This window comes from Leuciscus leuciscus (assembly GCF_965113295.1).
Source record: "Leuciscus leuciscus genome assembly, chromosome: 21".
Taxonomy (NCBI): domain Eukaryota; kingdom Metazoa; phylum Chordata; class Actinopteri; order Cypriniformes; family Leuciscidae; genus Leuciscus; species Leuciscus leuciscus.
In genome coordinates this window covers 13,341,980-13,367,778 of record NC_138745.1, presented here as the reverse complement: position 1 = coordinate 13,367,778, position 25,799 = coordinate 13,341,980, and the positions used below count along the sequence as shown (strand labels likewise).

Here is a 25,799-nt window from a genome sequence, read left to right as displayed (position 1 = left end):
AAGCGGGCTGTGTCGCCGACGTGTTTACGCAGAATACACTGGAACAGTCGCATTTACTGGAACTGAACGAGCGAGAAGTTGCCATAGAAACAGAGAGCGTCAACACGCTGGCGTTTGTTTGCAGGTGTGCGTGTATTACAATAGACTCGTCCACTGCAATATTGACATTTTCCAGAGAAATGTGTGAGAATGGAGGTAGTGACGCACGGAAACCATAGAAACGGTGCTTGGGTGCAGGCGAGCGGGTTGTACAACGCACTCGTTGGCTGCAAAAATACACATCTGCAGTCGCCTTTTCAGGGAACTGACAGAGCGAGCATTGACGGCAAAACATTTTTTATTTTTTTTTGCCGGTAGACCCGGGGATCGAACACGGATCTCTCGCGTGAAAATCTGAGAATCTGCCACTGGGCCACAGGGGAAGACACAAAGGCTTTTATATAGCGCGAATATTATCAGAGAAACCTGTGTTTCTGTGTAGGAATGAGCACTGGGCAGGCAGTGGGCATTTTGTCTACACTCATAACACCATCGGCCGTGGCCGGAACACCAGAAAATACACTCTAGGGGATTTATCTGGGTAGCCGTAAAGCGGCGTTTGTGAGCAGGCAAGCGGGCTGTGTCGCCGACTAGTTTACTGCAGAATACACTGGAACAGTCGCATTTACTGGAACTGAACGAGCGAGAAGTTGCCATAGAAACAGAGAGCGTCAACATGCTGGTGCGTGCATTACAACAGGCTCGCTCACTGCAGTATGACATTTCCAGTCGCCCGAACTTCAGAGGGGAATGAGAAATAGAATTCGGCCCGGCCGCAGCGGGGCATTAACACTCTTTTCTCCTTTCGCCAGTGACGCACGGGAACCATAGAAACGGTGTTTGGGTGCAGGCGAGCGGGTTGTACAACGCGCTCGTTGGCTGCAAAATGCACATCTGCAGTCGCCTTTCAGGGAACTGACAGAGCGAAGCATTGGAGGCATAATTAATCTGCCGTTAGACCGAGATTCGAACTCCGGTCTCTCGTGTGAAAAACCAAAGATTCCGCCACTGAGCCACAGGGGGGAACACAAAGGCTTTCAGATGCACGAGCATATAATAGCGTCAATATGTTTTCTTCCGCTGGTGATTGACGCGTGAATGTTGCGCAGAGGCAGGGTAGCTTTCTTGTACGTAAAGAAAAACTAACCCCGACCGTCCGCTTCTAGCCTCCCCTGTGAACGGCGCATTTTGCGCGGCTCGAACAGAGGGAGAGAGAAAGCTAGCCCCGTGACCGTCCGCTCCTGACATCCCCTGTGAACGGCGCGGTTTGCGCGGCTCGAACAGAGGGAGAGCAGGTATCATCCTCCAAGCAGGCAAGGCAAGCGGGCGCACCGGCGAGCTTTGCGGGTTGGGGGGGAAAGGGGGCGTCTTGAAAAAGACGCCCGGCTCTTTTAGTGCAATGAGAGTGTGTGTCGCGGCGGCGAACACACACACATACACAAAACACAGTAGAAGAGAAAAGGATATGTACGCCGGAAAGCGTCAGCAGAAACGGCGACTGAAGGCGGCGAGATGTCGACCAGCAGCTTCAGATGCACTAATCCCGCTGGGTGCTTGACTCAGACGGCGCGGCTTCCTCTCAGGATCCAGCGATGCGAAGGCCCGCTGAAGAGATGAAAAACTGACCAAACCAGCCTCTCTGGGCCGTATTTATAGCCCTGGCCCCACCCGATTTCGGCGGGACATGACGTAATGGGCGCGAAGCGCCCTCATTGGTTCTGACGTCATGAGGAGCCTCTATCGATAGGCTGGTGCAGTTGCCGCAGAGCAGCCAATGGGCGCGCGAGCTGTCTCGCCCATGTCTGCATGCTGCTGCAATGCGTTTTACATTATTGCAAAATTAAGGATAATTTTTGGCTTCAATATCTCGAGGAAAAGAGGTTTTCCCCTAGCGTAAGATATCTTACGCAAGTACGAGAGACCTCTCGTAAGAGAACTGAAACCAAACTAGGCCGACGTGCCGGGATCCAAACACCATGCCCCGCATATGTAACAAGGCACGTAGACAAGTGAGTGTATGGCTCGAGCACGCTCAAAACCGCACACTCAGATGAAGACGAGACAAGACCAGGAGTGTCAGAGCTCTGTCACAAAACCAAGAAATGAACTAGACCGAAGTGACAGAACCCTGTCAGTAAATTACATGGAAACAATCTTATAAATCATACAGAAGGATGTTTTCTGAAAATGTAAAAATGCAGATTGTTTTCTGTGATGGATAGGTTTAGGTTTAAATACCTTTATGTGAGGGAGACAATGATTGTGCATATAAGCCTCATTGTCCTCCAGACTCTTTCTAAATGAGAGTTAAAGTGTTGTAACTGTTTGTGTTTATGTATAGTGTTTCTTAGGGTTTTTCTTGTGCATCAACAGAAAGGTTTTTGTGTATTTAACTGTTTTGTCAGTAAATGTATAGAGGGTTTCAATTAGAATTTCTGTTGATTGTAACTTTATTAAGAGTTAATAAAAAATATTTTTTTTATTCAAATTTGAAATGTACTAAATTGTAAACTTTATTATATATATATATATATATATATATATATATATATATAAAAGAACTACAAATGTATTTAATTATATAACAATGTACATGTATATTACATTAAAGTATATTTAGTTATTAATTAATTGTAATATTAAATATTAAATATTAAAATTAATTGCTTGTCAGTATATTTGGAAGTACACTTTAACCATATTTCAAAGGCCATATACAAATGTATTAAAGGGATGGTATAATGCCCTTTTCACAAGATGTAAAATAAATCTCTGATGTCCCCAGAGTGTGTATTTGAAATTTTAGCTCAAAATACCCCACAGATATTTTTATATGTTAAAGTTGTCACTTTTTGAGGGTGAGCAAAAACGCACCATATTTGTGCCTGTCCCTTTAAATGCAAATGAGCTGCTGCTCCCATCATAGCTTCAACAGCTTGTGTCCTTTTACCTCACACAGACATGAACTGTACATTTCAAAAACTTTTAGCCTTTTATGTTCAAACCGGAGTCAGAAAGATGGAGAGACTCAAAAAGAAGTGACAACAACATTTCTGAATGGTTAGTTGATTAATTTATGTAGCTTATGTGTAGTTATCTTCTAGTTATTGATTAGCATATTCTGTCTTGATAATCTATACATTTTATGTAAATTTTAGGGTTTGTGATGTCACTAACCCAGGAGGAATGTCATGTAGTACCTACCAGCCGTTTGTTGTAGTCCTTAAAAAGCAATTTCTTTAAAATAAAATATCTCCCTTTGCGTTGAACTTTGAGCGTCATAACTTTGCAGATGTTGTTTATGTTCAAACAGCAACATTACACACTAACTAAGGTTAGAAAAGTGAAATCATAATCAACCACCCCTTTGAAGTCCCACTTAAGTTGCTCCAAAAAATCACTCTTAATTTCAACTAATTGCATTTTATTTGCACTTAATCTGTGATACATTTGAAATCAATTATATATAATATGCAATAAGTCGGTCAAAAACATTAAACTTAATTCACACCTAAGTGTATTGTTAACTGACATTAAAGTATATTTTAGTTCACATTAATTGCTTGTCAGTACATTCAACAGTGCACTTTAACTATATTTTAAAGACACTATGAAGCCATTATGAAAGTACATATAAAGTTGTATTAAAGTCCCACTTAAGTTGTTTAAAAAATCACTCTTAATGTCAACTTATTGCATTTTATTTGAACTTAATCTGTGATACATTTGAAATTAATTACATTTAATGTGCATTAAGTGTGCCGAAAACATTGCATTTAATTCACACTTAAGTGTATTCCTTTAAAGTATATTATTTTTGTAATAAGTACACTTAATAAAAGTAAACTAAAGTACACTTTTTTCTCACAAGGGAGAAGAAACAAGCTGGGCCAAAACCAACTGATTTAACGCTATCAGTATATGGCACTTTTTGTTGGGTTGTCTCTATGCTGCGAAAACCCTTAAATGATCTGTTGGCACCAAAGAGGACGCATATGTGTTTCTGGCATCTTGGTTATAAAAATAACTACAGTACGTGCTTTATTATTGTAATCTCCCAGTAGTCATCATTATGAACAACTAATGCACAATTTTCAATTCCAAATATGGGCTGGAAATGTAACTAGATCCGCCCCTATGACCCGTTACGTCCTCTGGAATAAGAAAAACGCACAGTCCGAGGACAACTCCCAGCCTGGAAACTTCGGGACGAGCAGGAAAAGATTACCAGACATATTTCTCAGATACTTTCATCGGGAAGTCATATAACCCAGATAGCAAACAGTCATTGAAACTATGTTAAATCAACATTCCTTTTTCAACAATAAGTCATTGAATCAACATCGAAATCTGATGTTGATTCTACATCATTTTGCACCCTGTTTTAATATTGAAACAACGTTGAAATCCTGTCCATAGATCAACGGAATTTCAATGGTATTTCAATTATCAGGAATATTGAAACAATGTTGAAATTTCAACTAAACTAAGGATCAACGTGATTTCAATGGAATTTCAATCATTTTTAAATGTTAATTTTAAATGTAATGCCATAATTTAAATAGCCTGCTTTATCTACAGCCAGTAGTAGGAGAACATTTGAAATCTCGTATAAAACACTGAACACACCACACTAAAACAAATTCATTTTTATAAGCCTTTTTATTGAATTATTTGTACTCTTTATTTACACTTCAATATCCTCTGATGCCGAATATTTTGTCGTCCAGTCCCTCCTGCCCGGTCTGGCGCATAGCACAGCCACTTTTGCACAGCCTGTGGGTGACGGCGGCTGTCCCCATCTGCTGAGTAGAGCATCTAAAACAGAAAATAAAATCACAATGCAAAAAATTAGCATTTAAGTTAAACAGAACACATATTTAAACACTTGGAACAAATTCAAATTCAATAATAACGGGATACTTATAACTAAGTAAATAGTAAATGTATTGATTAGAGTTACCAGACAAAAGATTTTTTTTTTTAATTATTAATTTCTGCTTAAATACTGGGTGCATGGAGGAATATAGCATACGCCCGAGCACATGCGTAAATCTCACCGCAAATCTCAGGCAAAAACAGGCTAATAATAATAAATAGGCTATTTCTTTAAAATTAACGAGGCATTTTAATTGTTTCTATGAAGTATTTGGGGCTAAGCCCCCCTTGTCGCCAGGCCTGGTTGTCAGGCGCTGACAGTGCGCGCGCGCTTCCCCGCGCTCAGAAAAGGTGCAGAACAGAACGCCAATGAAATGTTTTCCTCAAAAGCAGATCTTGGAGAAGATCATCAAAAATCGTGATATCGCATAAGCACTAGTATAAAACGATTGTTATCATTTCTGAAAACAAACACAATTGAGTTACAAAACTGTATCGCACACATATCGCAGCCCTGCTCGAGGATTATTAATATTTTGTATTTGTATTACGACGAGATGGTCTAATCGGCATTTCGTGGCGGTGCTGTGTTATTAAATTTCACGACACTAGCAATGGGTACAGACATGTATTTTGAGCTATCACAAAAATAGACTGGACTCTGAGGTTTTGCTAACTTTATAGCCTTAGATGAGAACCACATAGTAGCCTACGTTTGGCAGATTTTGACGCATGGTAAAACAAAAATCTATTTCAGTGACCAGCACTGCGTCGGTTACATTAAGCATTATGTTAATGATCAGCCTAATAGTATTTGATTAGGTACAATTCATTCATATGATCGAACATTAAGCAAGCTTACCTGTACGCTTGTGGCAAGGGTCCAGAAACGATCTGTGTCCGGTGCTGTATGTTGGTGTTGATCTCTCGGTCAACCAAAAATCGATAGATTTTCAATCACATTTCCCGGTCAACTATATATCGATGCATTTTCAATCATATTTCCCGGTCAACTATATGTCGATGACTTTTCAACAATGCGTCGTTTCCCGGTCAACTATAAATCAATGACTTATCAACACATTCAGTGATCGCCCGGTAAACCAAATACCAATGCTTAATCAATCATAAAGATAACTATAGATCAATGTTGTTCCAATATTGTTGGCATCAACATTAATAACATCAGGTTTTCATCGATATGGTAATGTTGATTCAACATTTATTTTACATTGAAATTTCAATATCAACCATAATGATGATTCAGATGGAAAAACAATGTTTATTCAATGTTGGCTTGCTGTCTGGGAAATTTGACACCTTTTTGTGTTCTTTTTTTTTTTTTTTTTTTTTTTTTTTTTACACTGATGGACGATTTAGGTATGTAATGTCTAATTATTTTATGATAGCCTACGTTTCCTAAATTTCCTTTGAATACATCACTGCAGCCTAAACCATTAGCCTAAATGGAAATGCAGGATAGGGACAGGGTGGAGGGCTTGGAACGCGGCGTCATTTCTTTTTCGTAGCGGTTTCTAAAAGCACACTGATGAGCTCTAGAAAAAGATAAGTTAGATGGACACGTATTCATACTTTTGATCTGCAGTCCGAAAACAGACACGTACATCTACATCTGTCCGACAGAATTCTATAAAAGGTATGTTCACATTGATACATCAGTTCTTTTTTGCGATTAACGTATGTTTAATTCGTCCTGAGAGTGGGCATCTTGTAGTTGTATCAGTCACAGTACATCCCACATCTGGTAACGTTTGAGGACTATAAAAAAAAAACTTGGATCCTATGAAGAAACACCCGCCCTTTCACCCGCCACCACATAGGTTTTATTTGGATAATTCTTCCTGAAGATGAGGACATTTATTTGTCTCGTTTTAGTTTTTAGTTTGTTTTATTAACATTTTTATAGAAATGCTCATCTGTGCAAATTTGGATGTAAACATGCACTAGACAAAAATGTAACAAGTAGAATGATGTATTCAAAGTAGCCTACAATTAACCTATCATGTACAAATTTATGGTAGCCTAATAGTTCACATGTATCGATTCATTACCGATCCATACACATGTGTTGGATCGGTAAGATTTTTTTATTTTTTTATTTTTTTTAATAAGTCTCATATTATGTTCACCAAAGATGCATTTATTTGATCAAATAAATCGGGGACCTGGGATATAGGAGGAGCTGGTTCAAGTGCGGTTCTCTGATAAGTCGGGTGTGTACGGCGTGGGCTGTGGCCGACAACAGCCTCTAATAAACACCCTTGGTTATTTGAAAACGTCTCGTCCTTGCATGTGAACGCTACAATATTTTAGTAAATACAGTGACTTTTTTTTTAGGATTCTTGATGAATAGAAATTTAGAAAGAACAGTATTAAGAACACTATTTTTAAATTGTAATAATATTTCACAATATTACTGTTTTTTACTGTATTTTTAATTCAATAACTCATTAAATGGGCATTAAATGTAGTCATGCAATGCTGATGTTGTTAACATTAACAATTTAAGAACAAATTATCATTTGCACGGTTTGACGTGATATGATAAGCGATCGTTAGATTTAATCAGTGCGATTTGGCAAGTTGGCATGCTTTTTTCCCTTAGTTGGTCAGAACAAAAGTGGTAGATTACATTTTCCGGTGAAAATTATTATGTTGGTCGTACTTCCAAAAAGTAGAATCTGTGATTCTGAATGACAGTATCCACACCTGTGCGGCACTGACAGCCGCACATTCTTCTCAAAACATTGGATTCATCCGCACTGTGCTGTGCCAAGGCACAACCCATGTAAAGTTGATAATTCTGCAAATAACTGCAATTGGAGATTTCGAACATAGATGGCGACAAAGTGGAAAAACTACGGACTGCAGCTTTAAATCTAACTTAATTCAAATCTTAACTTAACTTAAGTCTTAAATCTCAAATATAATATTATTGACTGATTTACCTTTGTGGGTTAAATTCCCCTTCTATTATTGTGCAGAGCTTTTGAAGGTTATTTTTCAGAGTAGGCTATACTGCATGATTGTTGAGTGGGCTGTTAGCCAAGCCAAATGAACATGCTTTTCTAAATATGGTTAGAATTTCCAGAGAGAAGAATTTTAGCTCCATATATGCGCACAGTGCACAAACCTAGATTATACAGATTGGTTTGTTGAACTGGATGATAAAATAACTTCTACATGAACTAAGTTCATCCAGGGTGATCTAGTATTTGTTTTTATTCAAACACACTTTAAAGACCCACAGAAAAGTGTTCTGGAAAAATACAATGTTGATATACAGTAACACCAATGTGGGGCCTTTGACTTCATTGTAGGGTAAGAAATGAAATGTGACTGAAAGTGCAAATAATGCTCCAGTTATTTAATATTTTTATTTGTAATTAATATAGCACTATACTCTATAGTTTGGGCTGTAGGGTCAGTGATGAGAGTACTGAATGCATATTAATATAAAGTGTGTTTAGAAAACAACAACAACAACAACAACAACAACAAAGAATTAATTGATTACATTAAATCCACAGTAGTGTTATAGCAGAGTTTAGAGAAGTTATCTTGTGCATAATTTACATATACCTTAGTATTTGGTCTCACATTAACATCTCACATTAACATTTCATATGGTGTACAAGCACACACGCATTCCCTCTCACTGGATACAGCTCTGTTTTTCTGCCTCTGTAATGTACAAACAGGCATTTGGTTGTAGCTTTTGCTCTGCTAGCTGATGTGTGTCTATGGTCTCATAGTTTGTCTGTCTGCCTCTCTTCAGGAGTGTCTGATACATCTAACTACCCTCTCAGTCCCCGTGTTGTTTTGTTTGGTACGTAGTTTTATGACTGTCTGTTTGTCCTCCTATTGATGTGTATGCACATTTACAGCAATTTTCTTTGCATGTCTTGTTATTTCAACACTTTAAATTACCATAGAACAAGCATGACACAATAACTTGCAAGCAAGCTATATGATTATTCTGTATGCGTGAAATACATGGATGACCCACTTGGCTCTTGACTTCCCCTTTCATTTCCAGAATATTTAGATTTTAGTCTTACTTATGCACATCATGACATTTTAGAAAAGACAAATGATTGTTTTAGTCTAAAGTTTAAAATTCAAAATCTAAGTTTTGAAGTGTATGTAAATGTTTGTGCTGTAAATACAGCCAAAGTCATTTGCTCATAACATCCTGTTGTAGATGTAACTCTGTAATTATCTGTACATTGTTTTTTCTTTTTGTTTGCTTTGACAGTTTTTAGATTTTAAGTTAGACACAACAACAAAACCTCCTTTCTTGCTTTTCATAGATGCACCAAAGACAAAAAATGTCAACACTGAAGTTGGTTGTATTATACCAGCAAACTATCAAGTTGGCATTTATTTTAAAGGAAAATCATACAAATACATAACTTATCAAGCAATATATATATATATATATATATATATATATATATACACTATCAGTCAAAAGTTGGGATCGGTAAGATTTTTTATGTTTTTAAAAGAAGAATCTTCTGCTCACCAAGGCTGCATTTATAAAAAAAAAAAATTAAACAGTAATATTGTGAAATTTTATTACAATTTAAAACAGCTGTTTTCTATGTGAAAATATAGTAAAATGTAATTTATTCCTGTGATCAAAGCTGAATTTTCAGCATCATTACTCCAGTCTTCAGTGTCACGCATGATTCTTCAGAAATCATTCTAATATGATGATTTGCTGCTCAAGAAACATTTCTCATTATTATCAATGTTGAAAACAGTTATTTACATTTTTATTTCAGGATTCTTTGATAAATAGAAAGTTCAAAAGAACAGCATTTATCTGAAATAGAAAGCTTTTGTAACATTAAACACTACCTTTCAAAAGTTTGGGGTCAGTAAGAATTTTTATTTTATTTTTGGGGAAAAGAAATCAATACTTTTATTCATCAAGGATGAATTAAATGTATTAAAAGTTACAGTAAAGACATTTATAATGTTACAAAATATTCTATTTCAAATAAATGCTGTTCTTTTGAACTTTCTATTCATCAAAGAATCTTGAAAACAATTTGTACACAACTGTTTTCAACATTGATAATAATGAATGTTTTTTGAGCATCAAATCCACATATTAGAATGATTTCTGAAGGATCATGTGACACTGAAGACTGGAGTAATGGAATAAATTAATAGAATAAATAAATTAAAATTAAATTCTGATCCCTGGAATAAATTACATTTTAAAATAGATTAAAATAGAAAACATTTATTCTAAATTGTCATAATATTTACCAATTTTACTGTTCTCTTACGAGAGTACTCTCGTGTTGCGTAAGTTTAGCTTACACTACGGGAAAAACTCCTTTTTCTCGAGAATACTGAAGCCAAAAATTATCCTTAATTTTTAATAATTTAAAATGCATTTGCTACAGCAGCAGACCTAGGCGAGACAGCTTGCGCGCCCATAGGCTGCTCTGCGGCAACTGCTGCAACCTATCAGTGCGTCTGCCATGACTTCAGCGCCAATGGAAAGGCTTCCCTGCGCTACGTCATGGCCCGCCAATATGGGTGTGGCCTAAGCCTATAAATACCCATCGCTCAGGTTGCACTATGATTTCGTCTCCTTTCAGCGTTGTTTGCACATCGCTGGATTTTCCTCCGGAAAAAGAAGCCGCGCCGTGGAAAGAGCATCTCAGCGGGACGAGCTTGAGGTTGAGCCTGAGGACGCCGGCTACTTTCGCCGCCTTCACTCACCGTACCTGCTGCGCTATCTGGCACTTATATCCTTTCCTGCTCCGTGTGTGTTCGCCGCCGCGACACGCACGTTTCTCTAAAAGAGCTAAGGCATTTTTCAATGCCCACCATGTCCTGCGGCTCGTGTCGAGCCACGCTCAGTGATGGGGGCCGCCACACGCTGTGCGTTTCCTGCCTGGGCCAGGAGCACGCGGACCACGCGCTTGCCAACGGCGGCTGCCGTGAATGTGAAGCGCTGCCTCTCTCGACCCTGCGGGCTCGACAGGCAGTGTTTTCCTCAGGGTCCGTCCCCCAGATGCCTCCTGCTGGACCGCACTGTAAGAAGCGCCGTTTGCAGAGGCCACCGGAAACTTCGGTGAAAGAGCTCTCGTCGGCGGCTTCCCTGCGAGCCTCTCTCTCTGAGTCCCCCAGCGGTGCTTGACGAGATGGATGGGGGTGCCATGGAGGATGACAGCTGCTCTCTCATCGCGTCTGGGAGCGAGGAATGGTCGGGATCCGTCCCGGACCCTGCCCCATCGACACGTGAGTCCAGCGTCAGGGCTTCAGTCGATGCTGAGCTTCTCCGCCTCCTCATGAAGGCCGTGGAGGACCTCGGCATCGAGTGGACCGCGCCCCAGGAGCCCGCGCCCAACAGGCTGGATGGCTGCTTTCTGCCTGGACGCCGCTTTTCACCTGTTCTGAGGCCCGCTCCCTTCCTCCCTGAACTACATGATGAGCTCTCCAGGTCGTGGGGAGCCCCGTATTCGGCCAGGCTGAGATCCTCTGTTTCTTCGGCGCTCTCTGCGGTTGACGGCGCCAAAGAAAGAGGATACCTTTCCGTTCCTCCGGTCGAGGAAGCCGTGGCGACTCACTTGTGCCTTCCCTCTGGCCTCTGCCGTTCATGTTTTACATGTAGGGAATGTGCCCGCTGTACAGTGCCCACCCCTACCTATGAACACGACTGTATCTGTGTTGCTAAGCGCTCCGCGCCTTCCGCCGCGAGCTCGCACAGGTTCATCTGTAATACAACATCTTCCCGGTTCTACGGACGGGAAGCTAGATACAAAGCCGCTGCACGAAGTGCTGACTGCCCCATTGAACATGAGCTTGATGAACAAAGCATGTCATCATGGCCGGGTCCCCGAGTCTCTGAATACCAGCGACCGGAACCCAGATTTCATTCTACCCCAGGCTATTCACGCTAAAGCGTGGGAATCGATTCCAGGGGTCTCGAAATGGGTGCTAGAAATAGTAAAACGGGGCTATTCGCTACAATTCGCTCGCAGACCACCGCACTTCACAGCACGGGTCGAAAACTCTGTGAATCAGGAAGTAGCACACCTACTTCGCGCCGAGATAGCGAATTTGCTAGGGAAAGGAGCGGTAGAGACCATCCCCTTGGCAGAGAGCAAGTCGGGGTTCTACAGCCGTTACTTCTTAGTCCCGAAGAAGAATGGCGGGCTCCGCCCTATACTAGATCTCAGGCTTTTGAACAAAGCTCTTATGATACGCTCGTTCAAAATGCTCACAACCAGACAAATCCTCGCTCGAATCCGACCGGGGGACTGGTTTATATCAGTGGATCTGAAAGACGCGTACTTTCAGATTCAAATAGCAGCCCGTCACAGGCCATTCTTGAGATTCGCCTTCGAGGGCCAGGCTTATCAGTACACCGTCCTCCCGTTCGGTCTGTCTTTAGCACCTCGTACATTTACGAAATGCATGGACACAGCGCTCGCGCCCCTCAGACGAAGGACGAAGGGCAGATTATTTGGACGACTGGCTGATTTTAGCGCAGTCGAGGGAAGAACTGGTACTGCACAAAGCGCTATTGCTAGACCATTTAAATCGGTTGGGTCTCAGAGTCAACTGGGCCAAAAGCAATCTATCTCCCAGCCAGACAACGTCTTTTCTGGGAATAGAGTTGGACTCCAGGTCGATGCTGGCGCGCCTAACCCGAGAGCGCACGGCAGTAATTCAGCACCTAGCAGCGTCATTCATAGTGGGGAGGAATCTTCCCCTCAGAGTGTTTCAGAGGATGATGGGTCTTATGGCCTCAGCCTCAACGGTGCTACGGCTGGGTCTGTTATACATGCGCCCCTTTCAGCTTTGGCTGAGGCGGCGCGTTCCGGCGCGAGCATGGACATCAGGCCTGCTGCGCCTCACGGTGAATCAGACATGTGCGGCAGCACTGAAACCAAATGCTCAATAATTTTGATAGCTCCACGCTGGGAGAATCAAGTTTGGTTCCCAGAATTGATGGAGCTGGGGAGCGCACCCCCATGGCCGATTCCGCTGAGGAAGGACCTGCTGTCTCAGGCCGAGGGCGCGATTTGGCACCCACACCCCGAGCTGTGGGCTCTACATGTGTGAGCGATCAATCACTAACATTTCACCTCCCTAAGGGAGTGATGAACACGATCACGCAGGCTAGAGCTCCGTCTACTAGGCGACTCTACGCGTCTAAATGGTCTGTGTTTGCTGAATGGTGTTCAGCTCATGAATTGGACCCGCTATGTGGAGAGGTAACGGTGGTGCTTTCCTTCTTGCAAGAGCTGCTGGAGAGCGGGAGAACCCCATCCACGCTCAAGGTGTATGTGGCGGCCATAGCAGCTTTTGTCTGCAAATGGCCAGTCGCTGGGAAAGAACAACCTCATAATCCGTTTTCTCAGAGGTGCTAGGAGGCTGAATCCTCCTCGACCTCCATCGGTTCCAATTTTGGACCTTTCTACGGTCTTGGAGGCCATGAAAGGTAGCCCATTTGAACCTTTACATGCGGTGGAGCTAAAATACCTCTCCTTCAAAACCGTTTTTCTGCTGGCAATGGCTTCAGTAAAACGGGTGAGCGACTTACACGCTGTGAGTGCTACGTGTCTCGAATTTGGACTCTAAGGTCTCCTAATGACTCTAAGATCATCCTCAAACCAAGACATGGTTACGTCCCGAAGGTGCTTGCGACTCCGTTTAGAGCGCAAGTTATTTCCCTATCAGCCCTCCCTGCATCCTGCGGTGAGGACGGGGTTAATCTCCTTTGCCCAGTTAGGGCCTTGAGGATTTATGTGGAACGCTCCGCTGCCTTCAGGCAGACAGAGCAGCTTTTCGTTTCCTTCGGTGGTCGCGTTAAAGGGCTAGCCACCTCGAAACAGACCCTGTCCAGATGGATAGTTGATGCTATTGCATCAGCTTACGCCTCCAAGGGTCTAGATTGCTCCTTGGGCGTTAGAGCCCACTCGACTAGAGGCATGGCCTCGTCGTGGGCATGGACGAGCGGGGTTTCACTTCAAGACATTTGTATGGCAGCAGGCTGGGCCTCCCTGTCTACATTTATAAGGTTTTACAACCTGGAAGTGCCTGCCCTACAGGCTAGGCTGTTCTCAGTCTAATTATGCAGTATTAACTATGTCTACCCAACCCAGTTTGCTTAGACTGTTGATATATTGCAATATCCTGTGGGCCTATGCAGTTCAAGGCTGATATATTATCTTAACTGTATATATGTGTAAGCACCTATCTTCATGTTACCGAGTCGTCACGCCCCGTTTGCTGCTATGCGTCTTTCCACTCATACATGAGCCCTGGGCATTCTGCCCTTGGGACATTTGTGTTGGACACTTAGCACGCACAGCGTTTTACATTGGGTTCCCGTAGCGTAAGCTAAACTTACGCAACACGAGAGTACTCTCATAAGAGAACGACACTCGGTTACTAACGTAACCTCGGTTCTCTCTAGAGAGGGAACGAGTGTTGCGTAGCCTGCCGTGCTTGTGCTGCGTTATGGTTTCGCTTCCAGTTGACTGAAATCATAGTGCAACCTGAGCAATGGGTATTTATAGGCTTAGGCCACACCCATATTGGAGGGCCATGATGTAGCGCAGGGAAGCCTTTCCACTGGCGCTGAAGTCATGGCAGACGCACTGATAGGTTGCAGCAGTTGCCGCAGAGCAGCCTATGGGCGCGCAAGCTGTCTCGCCTAGGTCTGCTGCTGTAGCAAATGCGTTTTAAATGATAAAAAATTAAGGATAGTTTTTGGCTTCAGTATTCTCGAGAAAAATGAGTTTTTCCCGTAGCGTAAGCTAAACTTAGGCAACACTCGTTCCCTCTCTAGAGAGAACCGAGGTTACGTTAGTAACCGAGTGTCGTTTTTTTGTGTATTTTTAATCAAATAAATGCAGCCTTGGTGAGCAGAAGAGACCTCTTTTAAAAACATTAAAAATCTTACCGATCCAAAACTTTTGACTGGTAGTGTATATCAATCGATTAAAAAAGTAACTAATTAATCACACATTTTTCTGTAATAAATCGCGATTGATCACACCTAAAATTTTAGTTTTTTAATATATTTTTATAATGTAATAATTTCACATTTAATCTCCAAATTAATGTAGAAAGAACATAAAGATAGTAGTATATATTTTAAATATTTGTTTAATGGCATGTTTTTATGTAAAAAGGCCAGTCTCTATGAAATAAATTTCTTCTCAATTTTAGCCATTCAGTATAGCCATTCTGTCAGGACCCAGTTACGAACTCGGGTCTCCGGTGTGAGAAACAGTCACTTAGCAAACTGAGCCACTATTAGTCGGCAAACCAGAAGATGAGGCAGACACAGCAGTACTAGAGACGGTGTTTTAATAATGTAAAAAAGTAAAGTTCTTCGGGCAAAAAATATAAATTCACAATGTCAAAAGTAATTCCAAGAGAAAAAAGGGTAATCCACCAAGTCAAAAGGTAAATCCACAAGATAAGTAGGTACAGCAGAAAAAGCCTCAAAAGATAATCAAAAAAATAAACGAGTACCAAAACAGAGTACCACAAGAAAGTCTAACTGGAGCAACAAACGTTCACAGCTTCACTGAGGCTGGGTGCTAAACATTCAAACCATAGACTGTAAAAAATATGGACAAAGCGTCTGTGACGTCACCCATAGACTTTCTGAAGAACGGGTTTGAAGCCGTTTATGGGGGGTATGGGCGGCGCCATCTTGGAAAATCTTGGGAAACCCTAACCCCGCCCACCTTCTGACGCAGCGCGCGTCACTCAGCTCGCTCTGCTACTCCGGTTATCTCGGTGTATATTTTAGGCAACGAAATATGTTATAAAACACCATACTAACTCTTTTCGTTTTCATTTAAAGAAATCTTAAACATTATAGCCACACAAATGTGGTTCAGGCAACGCGTATTGATTATATTCACTGCACATAACGTTTGCCTATTTATAACAAAACGAAATATAAAACACAAACCTGCCTCTTTTCGTTTTAAATATAATATAAAAATATTAAACATTTTAATATGGTCCAGGCAATATGTGCATTTGTACTAAACAACAGATGTTGCAGTAAACAACATTACAGATCATCTTCGTTTTATTAAAATTTAAAATGACAAAACTCAACCCAGTCTCTTTTTGTTAAATTTCAGTTTTATCAATATTAGCTATTATAAAAGTATAAGTAAAAGGTAAAGTTACAATAAGCTATACAAATAAAGCAAACAATTCAGTCAAACATAAAAAGTCATGCGCTCGATCTAGTCTAACCATACAACGGTACAAGTTAAATATAGCTTATAAAGTTATGAAACTTCCCCTCAGCCAAAACGATTGCCCACGAGACCAAAAATCGCCCGTTAGATATAGACAAGACGAATTATATCTCATGTTTAACCACTACAGAGACGCCAGAGTCAGCGGCAAACCTCAAAACGTCTAGCCGATGAAAGGCTGCTCCAGGCGGGGTACATCGCGCCGAGCGCCCGGTCATCGCTGGATCTCACAACTGGATACAATTTTCATAAATCTTTATAAATAAACCACAGATTTGAGCTTTAAACAACTACATTCTCGCCTGAAAAACTCTTAAAACTACATTTCATGATACAGAAACAGTAGTATTATATGTCAACTGTATTAAAAAATGGCGCTTCTTATGTTGTCATTCTGCCTTTCAGCTGTCAATCAAGCTGTCAATCAAAGTTAACCACGCCCTTATTGTCATACATTTTATATCTAAATACTATCTAAACTAACGAGTTAGAAAAAAATTCACTACCCTCGCCGTTGTCAGGCACTCGGAACCTATCGAAAAATCCAATAAAAGTCCATGGGACCAACCTGTAAAAACATGATTTTATGCTGTGAAAACGGACATTTTAACATGGGGGCTATGGACATTTGCTCCCTTTTGGGACCTTCCCCTAGCGGATTTTCGATGTATTGCAGTTTTTCGCACTTCCGGGTAGGCTTCATTTTTCAGATCAGAATGTTGCCCCTTGATTCAAACACAGAGCAAAGAACTAAGGAAAACTAAGGGTTTAAATATATTCAAGGGAAACGAGGCACAGGTGCAAATAATAACTGGAAACAAGGGAAAACAAAAGGATCAGACAAAAAGCACAATGCTCTAGTGGCCAAAAACCGGAAAAACCCCGGCCGAATGCTGACACATTCAGCATTACAGTAAAATTAAAAGCTATAAATTGTAACATTTATTAGGCTTTAAAAAACTTTTTTTTGATTTAATTGAACTTAAAACCATCTTTACATAAACCCATTGTAATAAATGGCACATTTAACTTTGCCCTTCAATATATAAGGGCAAAAATAAATAAATTATTGGCACAGTCAGACCAGTTCAGTTTCCTTTCGAGGGAACTCGCGCTGTGTTGAAAGATGACATTTTGGGGAACGCCTTCAGCATGACTGCGTTTAAAGCCTGTATGGAACTAGTCCAATCTCGATTGGTGTTGCTTCATGATGTCACATGTGACAGCGTAGTGGAAGCTATAAATAGCTTATTTGGTTTTGTTTGTTACTTATATATCTATATATCAGTATAGCGGGCCAAAAGAAAGTTTTCAGGCAGTGTGCGTCCCCTTACCCGCGTTGTATTGACATCGGCAAATTACTTGTCTGGCCTGCATAATACAGAATTTTTTGTCGTTTCCGTGGATCCATGCGAACTGGAATCATTTTGATAACGTTTTATCTGTACAGAGGTAAAGGGAAGGGAAGGAGACCTTCACAGGGGAGAGTCTAGTTGACACTTCAGGGCTGCATTGTGGTCGTGTCTAGGCACAGTGTCCTTCATCAGATCTGGATACGGCTTGGATCCGGCGGACTACGGTAAACCTCTGGATAAACAGAGAGACAATATTAGTGTAGACACCATTCTTCTTTTGATATAACGAGTACATCAGGTGTTATGGGAAGTGTTCCCGGTTCCGGCTGACCTAGTTTAAGCAGCCTAACATTTTACATGATTTGAATTATAGAAGTTAATAAAGTGTTATTTGCATGCTAGGTTAAAGAGATGTGTTTTTAGTCTAGATTTAAACGGACAGAGTGTGTCTGCTTCCCGTACAATGTTATGAAGTCTGTTCCCAAGTTTAGGTGCTAGTAAATAGGAAAAGGATCTACCGCCATCAGTCGATTTTGATATTCTAGGTATTATCAACTGGCCAGAATTTTGTGATCGCAATAGACGTGAAGGACTATAATGCGTTAAGAGCTCACTCAAGTACTGGGGAGCTAAACCATTTATGCTTTGTAAGTAATCAGCAATGTTTTTAAATTTATTCAATGTTTAATAGGGAGCCAATTCAGTCAAGTCAAGTCAAGTCACCTTCATTTATATAGCACTTTTAACAATATGAATTGTTTCAAAGCAGCTTTACAGTGATAATAGGACATTACAGTAACAGAGATTGTTTTGGCTTTACAGCAGCTCTAGGATAAAGTTATTGTCCAGCTAAAGTTAGTTTTGATTGATTGATTCACTTCTGTTGCGAAGATCCTTATTTATTAACTTAGGGGCCCGCTAACACGACACCGTTCTAACAGAAAATCTGCGGCCGCCCATCTCCGGCCGCCCATCCTCACAAAACAGGGCTCGAGAACGAACCACCAGGAAATAGGTTCCAAGGTGCAAACAATTATCAGTTATCTCTGCGCAAGCACCAATGCATCACATGCGCATCACGTGTTCAGTCCATAGGTATGCATGTTTGAATATATATGTGCGCAGGCGTGTAGTCCTTCTTTACAAATCAACCCTCAACAAACTACTTGTCTGGCCTTAAAAAATTATAATGAGTTCAGTGTTTACAGAACCGGGCTAATATGGTCATACTTCCTGGTTCTAGTAAGCACTCTAGCTGCTGCATTTTGGACCAGCTGTCCAAACTATAGTTTGTTAATTATGCGTGCAGGGCCAATAAATAGAATCTCTGTTTTTGTAGTTGTAGGAAATTACTAGTCATCCAGTTTTTTATATCAGCTATGCATTCCGTTCATTTTGTGAATTGGTAAGTTTCTTCAGTGCGTGAAGAAATATACAGCTGAGTATCATCAGCATAACGGTGAAAACTAATACCATGCTTCCTAATGACATCTGTAACGAAGCACCAGACTCAGTAGGATCCATTTGCAGCTTTATTAAGAATAGTCGTACAGGCAGGGTCAACAACAGCAGACAGAGCAATGGAGAAAACACAGGGAAAATCCGAGAAACAGGCAGAGGTCAGGGCAGGCAGCAGGCAGCAGTCCAATAAACAATCCAAGTCAGGCCAGGCAGAGAAACAATCAGGAAACGGTGAAACAGTCCAAGGTCAGAAATACAAGAAGCAAACACGGGTAATAACGCTCAGTAGTGACAGCCAGGGCAAATCAAGACTTCGCAGAGATGTGGTGTGTGGAAGTGGCTTATATGTGTGTGTGTAAATGAGGTGCAGGTGTGTTGCGCAATCAGTCCCAGGTGAGAGGTATTATGGGAATTTGAGTCCAAACCGAAATGGTTAATATTCAGGAGACGGATCCCTCTGGTGGTGCGGAGGAGGCGGTATGTGAGCCTCCTCTGTAACAACATCTCCCAAGGGTAGCATGTACAGAGTGAACAGCAACAGTCCTAGGACTGAGCCTTGTGATACTCAATACTGAACTTGTGATCGATATGACATATCTTCGTTTATTAGGCCTACAAACTGATAACAGTCAGATAAGTATGATTTGAACCATGCCAATGCAATTCCACTAATGCCAACATCATTTTCGAGTCTATTCAAATGTTGTGGTCGATATGTAAAATGCAGCACTAAGATCGAGTAAAACTAATAGAGAGATACAACCACGATAGGATGATAAGAGATGGCGTTCTAGGGCCACTATAATGGACATTGTCTGGCCAAAAGACCATGCCGTGACTTTAGTTGCTCTGAGAGCAAAATCAGTTGCCGAACGCAGTTCCTGCATCAGTCTCAGCTCAGCACTACCCTCGTGCACCTCTTTCAGAGCTTTTGCCTGATGGACCTGCAGGATGGCCATGGCATGCAGGGCAGAGGTGGCATGTCCAGCGGCAGTGTAAGCCTAGGGAAGAAGTAGTCTTACAGGCCCTGGACGAAAGCTTAGAACGATTGCGCCAGGTGGTGGCACTCTGTGGGCAAAAGTCCTGGGAAATTTTTATGTACCCATCAGGCTGCCCCACCGTCCAGGGTAGTGAGTGCGGAGGAGCCCGCGAAGCATGATCAGGTAGTAAAAGGTGTCTTCCACAACTTTGTGAGCTCCCCATGCACCTGTGAGTCACGCCCTGCCCTGGTTCCTTTCTTCCCGGAAACATTCATCCAACCGTGAGCGCTCAGGACAGGGTGGAGGATTTCACTCTAATTCCGCTCTCTAATGCTGCTGTCGACAGCTCGTCCTCATCTGATGCCCTGAACGAAATTATGTGTGCATTGTGTGACACAACATCGAAGTCAAAGTGCAAGAGGAGTGGGAGGTCAGTGGGGATTAATTCTTGTGTCGGCCTGAGCGCTAGCCACAGTGCGGGTAGTGGCTGAGCTTTCTTGCCAGAAAAGAGAAGCGACCACAACGTTGCCATGGTTATGTTCTCGCAGTGAGAACATGATCCATCCACGAAAGCTTTCTGAGTGTGTGCGCAGCCAAGACATGCGAGGCATAGATTGTGACCGTATGAGAAGGACAGATATCAACCGCACCCAGAAATACACAAGCGGCCAAGTATCTTTAAAAAGCAATCATCGTTTGTGCAAGCTCTTTTAGGGAAACTGTTCTTTTAGCTGAATCACCCAGGGGAAACTTTCATCACTTTTCTGTGCTCACTCTTTTAGGAGAGAGACAGCTTTTTTCCAGTTAGAACAGCTCTTTTAGGCTGCATTTACACTGCAGGTCTTGATGCCCAATTCCGATTTGCTGACTATATCCGATTTTTTTGACGACCTGCTTACATCATCTTTTAAAACTGACCCGTATCCGATATTTGCATTTACACTACACACTGCCAAAACAACCCAATGTAGACATTCTGACCCGGAAAATGAAGTAAAACAGCTCGATATGCAATGGGTCCATCTGCGGATCGGGCGGGTCAAGTAAAAATAACATTAATTTCGGGTGGGTCGCGGGTGGATATGGTAAATCATTATTAACGAAAATATTACCTACATTCTCTAAAATATGAGCATGTTCCATTCCAGATTAAGTTTCAAAGGAGTAAAGCCTGTTTATGCCATTAAGAAAATGAAATTCTGTCAAATACATTTTGTTTTAAAGAAATGTTCATTTAATAGCAGCGCTCATTCATTTACATTTACATTTACATTTAGTCATTTAGCAGACGCCTTTCTCCAAAGCGACTTACAGATTAGGACAAAATTCAGCGAGTCATCATAAAGAGGCAAAAGCAACAACAACGCAAGAAGTGCTCAAAGTACGAAGTTCAGGTATTATTCAGAGTAGCATAAGCCTGATAAGTGATGTTACAAAGGGAAAGGAAAACTTTTTTTTTTTTTTTTTTTTTTTTTTTTTTTTTTTTTTCTACTATAAGGTTAAGTGCTCACGGAAGAGATTGGTTTTCAGCTGTCTTTTGAATGTTGTCAGGGATTCTGCATTCCGGATGAGGGTGGGGAGAGCGTTCCACCAGCATGGAACTGTGAATGAGAATGTTCTGGAAAGTGATTTTGTGGCTTTCTGTGATGGAACCACGAGACGTCGCTCGTTGACCGATCGTAGGTGTCTGGTAGGGATGTAGACTCGTAGGAGTGAGTGAAAGTAGGAGGGAGCTGAGCCTGTGATAGTTCTGTAAGCAAGCGTCAGTGCCTTGAACTTGATGCGAGCAGCGAGAGGTAGCCAGTGCAGAGAGATGAACAGAGGAGTGACGTGGGCCCTCTTGGGCTCGTTGAAGATAAGACGAGCTGCAGCATTCTGAATCATCTGTAGGGTTTTGGTTGCACATGCTGGAAGTCCAGCCAGAAGAGCATTGCAGTAGTCAAGCCTAGAGATGACCAGGGCCTGGACGATGAGTTGTGTTGCATGCTCAGTTAGGAAAGGCCTGATTTTCCTGATGTTGTGCAGTGCAAACCTGCATGATCGAGCTGTCTTTGAAATGTGATCTGTGAAGGTCAGCTGGTCATCAAACGTTACTCCAAGATTTCTGACCGATCTTGATGGGGTGATTAATGATGACTCTAGCTGGATGGTGAAGTCGTGCTGTAGAGACGGATTGGCAGGGAGGACGAGAAGCTCAGTCTTTGCCAGGTTGAGCTGCAGGTGATGTTCCTTCATCCATGTGGAGATGTCCGCCAGACAGCTTGAGACCCGTGCAGCTACTGTGGGATCATCTGGTTGAAAGGAGAGGAAGAGCTGCGTGTCATCAGCATAGCAGTGGTAGGAAAAACCGTGTGCCTGTATGATGTGTCCCAGTGATGTGGTGTAGATGGAGAAGAGGAGGGGACCAAGAACTGAACCCTGGGGAACCCCTGTGGTCAGCTGATGTGCTCTGGATACCTCACCTCTCCATGCGACCTTGAAGGACCTACCTGTGAGATAGGACTCAAACCAGTGGAGTGAAGTTCCTGTGATGCCCAGTGATGAGAGGGTGGACATAAGGATCTGATGATTCACCGTGTCGAAGGCAGCAGACAGATCCAGGAGAATGAGGACTGAAGATTTGGAAGCAGCTTTTGCGATCCGTAGGGCTTCTGTGACTGACAGTAATGCAGTCTCAGTTGAGTGTCCTTTCTTGAAGCCAGATTGGTTGACATCCAGCTGGTTGTTTAGAGACAAGAAGGATGTTAGTTGGTTGAAGACAGCTCTTTCAAGTGTCTTCGCAATGAATGGTAGGAGAGAGATAGGTCTGTAATTGTCTACAAATGATGTGTTTAGCGTTGGTTTTTTGAGCAGTGGAGTAACCCGAGCCTGCTTGAATGCTGTAGGGAAGGTGCCAGTATGGAGGGATGAGTTGATGATGTGTGTGAGTGATGGTAGAAGTGTGGGAGAGATGGCTTGTAGAAGGTGTGAGGGGATGGGGTCAAGCGGGCAGGTGGTAGGGTGACTGGAGAGGAGAAGTGTAGATACTTCTTCCTCGGTTAGCGAAGAAAAGGAGGACAGAGGGATATTGGCTGTGGAAGGGGTCGGTCTGGGTTCCTGTGTGTGTGGAGCTGAGAATTGACTGCTGATAGCTGTTGTTTTCTTGGTGAAGAAGTGCGCAAAATCGTCAGCAGTTAAGGAGGAGGCAGGTGGTGGTGTAGGTGGACAGAGGAGAGAGTTGAATGTCTTGAAGAGTAGTCGTGTGTTGGAGGAGCTGTTGATCTTGTTGTGGAAGTATGAAGATTTTGCAGCATGAACATCGACAGAAAAGGAGGAGAGGAGAAATTGATACATACTCAGGTCAGATGCGTCTTTTGATTTGTGCCATTTCCTCTCCGCTGCCCTGAGTTCGGTCCGGTGTTCCCGAAGAACCTCAGATAACCAGGGGTTAGAGGGAGTAGCGCGTGCTGGCCTGGAGGAGAGGGGGCAGATAATGTCTAGAGAAGAGATTAGAGTGGAGCATAAGGTGTCCGTTGCGGTATTCACATCCAGAGATGAGAATTGTGAGGGTGGGGGAAGAGAGGATGACACGGCAGAGGAAAGATGGGAGGGGGAAAGTGAGCGCAGGTTTCGTCTGAAAGTGACTGGTGGTGGGGGTGGTGGTGCCGGGGTAGAGAGTTGTAGACTGAAAGTAATGAGGAAATGATCTGAAACGTGGAGAGGTGTCACCAGGATGTTTTCTGTGGTGCAGTTGCGTGTGTAAACCAGGTCCAGTTGGTTGCCTGATTTGTGAGTACCTGTGGTGATGAGTCGTTTGAGATCGAAAGAGGCTAGGAGTGAGGTGAAGTCTGTTGCATGTGGCTTTTCGAGATGAATGTTGAAGTCACCGAAGACTAGAAGTGGGGTGCCGTCCTCAGGGAAAGTGGACAGCAGCACATCCAGCTCATCTACAAAGTTACCCAGCTGACCTGGGGGGCGATAAATGACTACAATATGGATTTTAATGGGAGTTGTAAGTGTAATAGCATGATATTCAAATGAGTTGTTGTTGCATAGAGAAGAGAGCGTGGAGTATTTGCAATTGTTAGAAACGAGAAGCCCTGTACCCCCACCTCTCCCAGACTGGCGCGGGGAGTGGGAGAAGGAGAAATTGCTAGAGAGAGCAGCAGGGGTTGCTGAGTCTTCTGGACGGATCCAGGTCTCAGTCAGCCCCAAGATACTAAGAGTAGAATGAGATGCAAAGGCTGGAATGAAGTCAGCTTTATTGACTGCTGACTGACAATTCCATAGACCCACGGAAAGAGAGAGAGGAGTGTGTGAGGATGTGAGGATGGGACGCAGATTGGCAGTATTGCGCTGTCTATTGCGCGTGATGAAAGGACGTTGCCGAGAGATAACAGGAATGTATTGAAAGCACATGTTGATGAAGGTGAACAATAAGATAAGTAGAGGGAAAAAGAAGGGAAGAGGAGATACTTAAGTGCCTTTCTGGTGTCCTTGCTCGGTGGAGTCGCGCAGGTAGAGTCGCTGGTCTTTACCCGAGTCGGTCTTCACATGAGGAGGCTGAACACGAGAGCTGAATGCTTCCGCTGACGCTTCCGCGGCAGCGTGCAAATTACACAGATATACAGATAATGCTCTCACCGCTTGAGTGAGTACAGCTGTTTCGTTCGGGCAATTAAGTCAATAACGGCAAAATGTGTCAAATCTAAAGTGCTAGGAGCAACGGCTTAAGTTACGTGCAAATTAGGTTGCTATAAACAGTTACATGTGTTTCGTTCGCGGCTATTTCTCTAAAGTGCCAATGCGTCTAACTGAAATACAGGATTATGTCAAATTAAAATTACAAAAGAACAAGAAAATCGAAGATGGCCTTACCTTGACTAAAATACAGCACTGAAAAATCAGGAGAACAAGGTATTCTAGAGAAAACCACTTGCGAGCTGCGTGCCTCTAGTATGCTGCCCGCTGGTCCTATTGAAGTGATCTGAAAGCCCTTCTATTTATATCTATCAATTTTCACAGATGCTGTTTCGTTCGGGCAATTAAGTCAATAACGGCAAAATGTGTCAAATCTAAAGTGCTAGGAGCAACGGCTTAAGTTACGTGCAAATTAGGTTGCTATAAACAGTTACATGTGTTTCGTTCGCGGCTATTTCTCTAAAGTGCCAATGCGTCTAACTGAAATACAGGATTATGTCAAATTAAAATTACAAAAGAACAAGAAAATCGAAGATGGCCTTACCTTGACTAAAATACAGCACTGAAAAATCAGGAGAACAAGGTATTCTAGAGAAAACCACTTGCGAGCTGCGTGCCTCTAGTATGCTGCCCGCTGGTCCTATTGAAGTGATCTGAAAGCCCTTCTATTTATATCTATCAATTTTCACAGATGCTGTTTCGTTCGGGCAATTAAGTCAATAACGGCAAAATGTGTCAAATCTAAAGTGCTAGGAGCAACGGCTTAAGTTACGTGCAAATTAGGTTGCTATAAACAGTTACATGTGTTTCGTTCGCGGCTATTTCTCTAAAGTGCCAATGCGTCTAACTGAAATACAGGATTATGTCAAATTAAAATTACAAAAGAACAAGAAAATCGAAGATGGCCTTACCTTGACTAAAATACAGCACTGAAAAATCAGGAGAACAAGGTATTCTAGAGAAAACCACTTGCGAGCTGCGTGCCTCTAGTATGCTGCCCGCTGGTCCTATTGAAGTGATCTGAAAGCCCTTCTATTTATATCTATCAACATTCATCAGTGTATTATGTTACCATTAGAGATGCGCGCATCAACGGTGGCCAAGTCCGCTGTTGA

At 42.4% G+C, this 25,799-nt stretch overlaps 2 protein-coding genes across 4 annotated transcripts in view; one reads left to right on the top strand and one right to left on the bottom strand.

Annotated features, from left to right (window-relative positions):
- Positions 1–6,228: 6,228 nt before the first annotated feature.
- Positions 6,229–25,799, top strand: part of LOC309485778 (transforming growth factor beta-1-induced transcript 1 protein-like) — a 173,793-nt gene continuing 154,222 nt past the window's right edge. Inside the window, exons 1-2 of one of the 3 annotated variants that reach the window (XM_082152817.1) lie at positions 6,229–6,297; positions 8,717–8,767. In XM_082152817.1, coding sequence (XP_082008943.1) covers positions 6,285–6,297; positions 8,717–8,767 — 64 coding nt within the window. In that variant the 5' untranslated portion in view covers positions 6,229–6,284. The other 2 variants (XM_082152815.1, XM_082152816.1) reach the window with 2 other exon arrangements.
- On the bottom strand, positions 17,752–25,503 carry LOC309485631 (uncharacterized protein; the record flags this gene model as incomplete). The annotated part of the gene is made up of 3 exons (XM_082152563.1): positions 23,781–25,503; positions 23,127–23,480; positions 17,752–17,795 (listed from the first exon to the last, which is right to left on the bottom strand). The coding sequence occupies exons 1-3, from the start codon at positions 24,400–24,402 to the stop codon at positions 17,752–17,754; spliced, it is 1,020 nt and encodes a 339-aa protein (XP_082008689.1). The 5' UTR covers positions 24,403–25,503.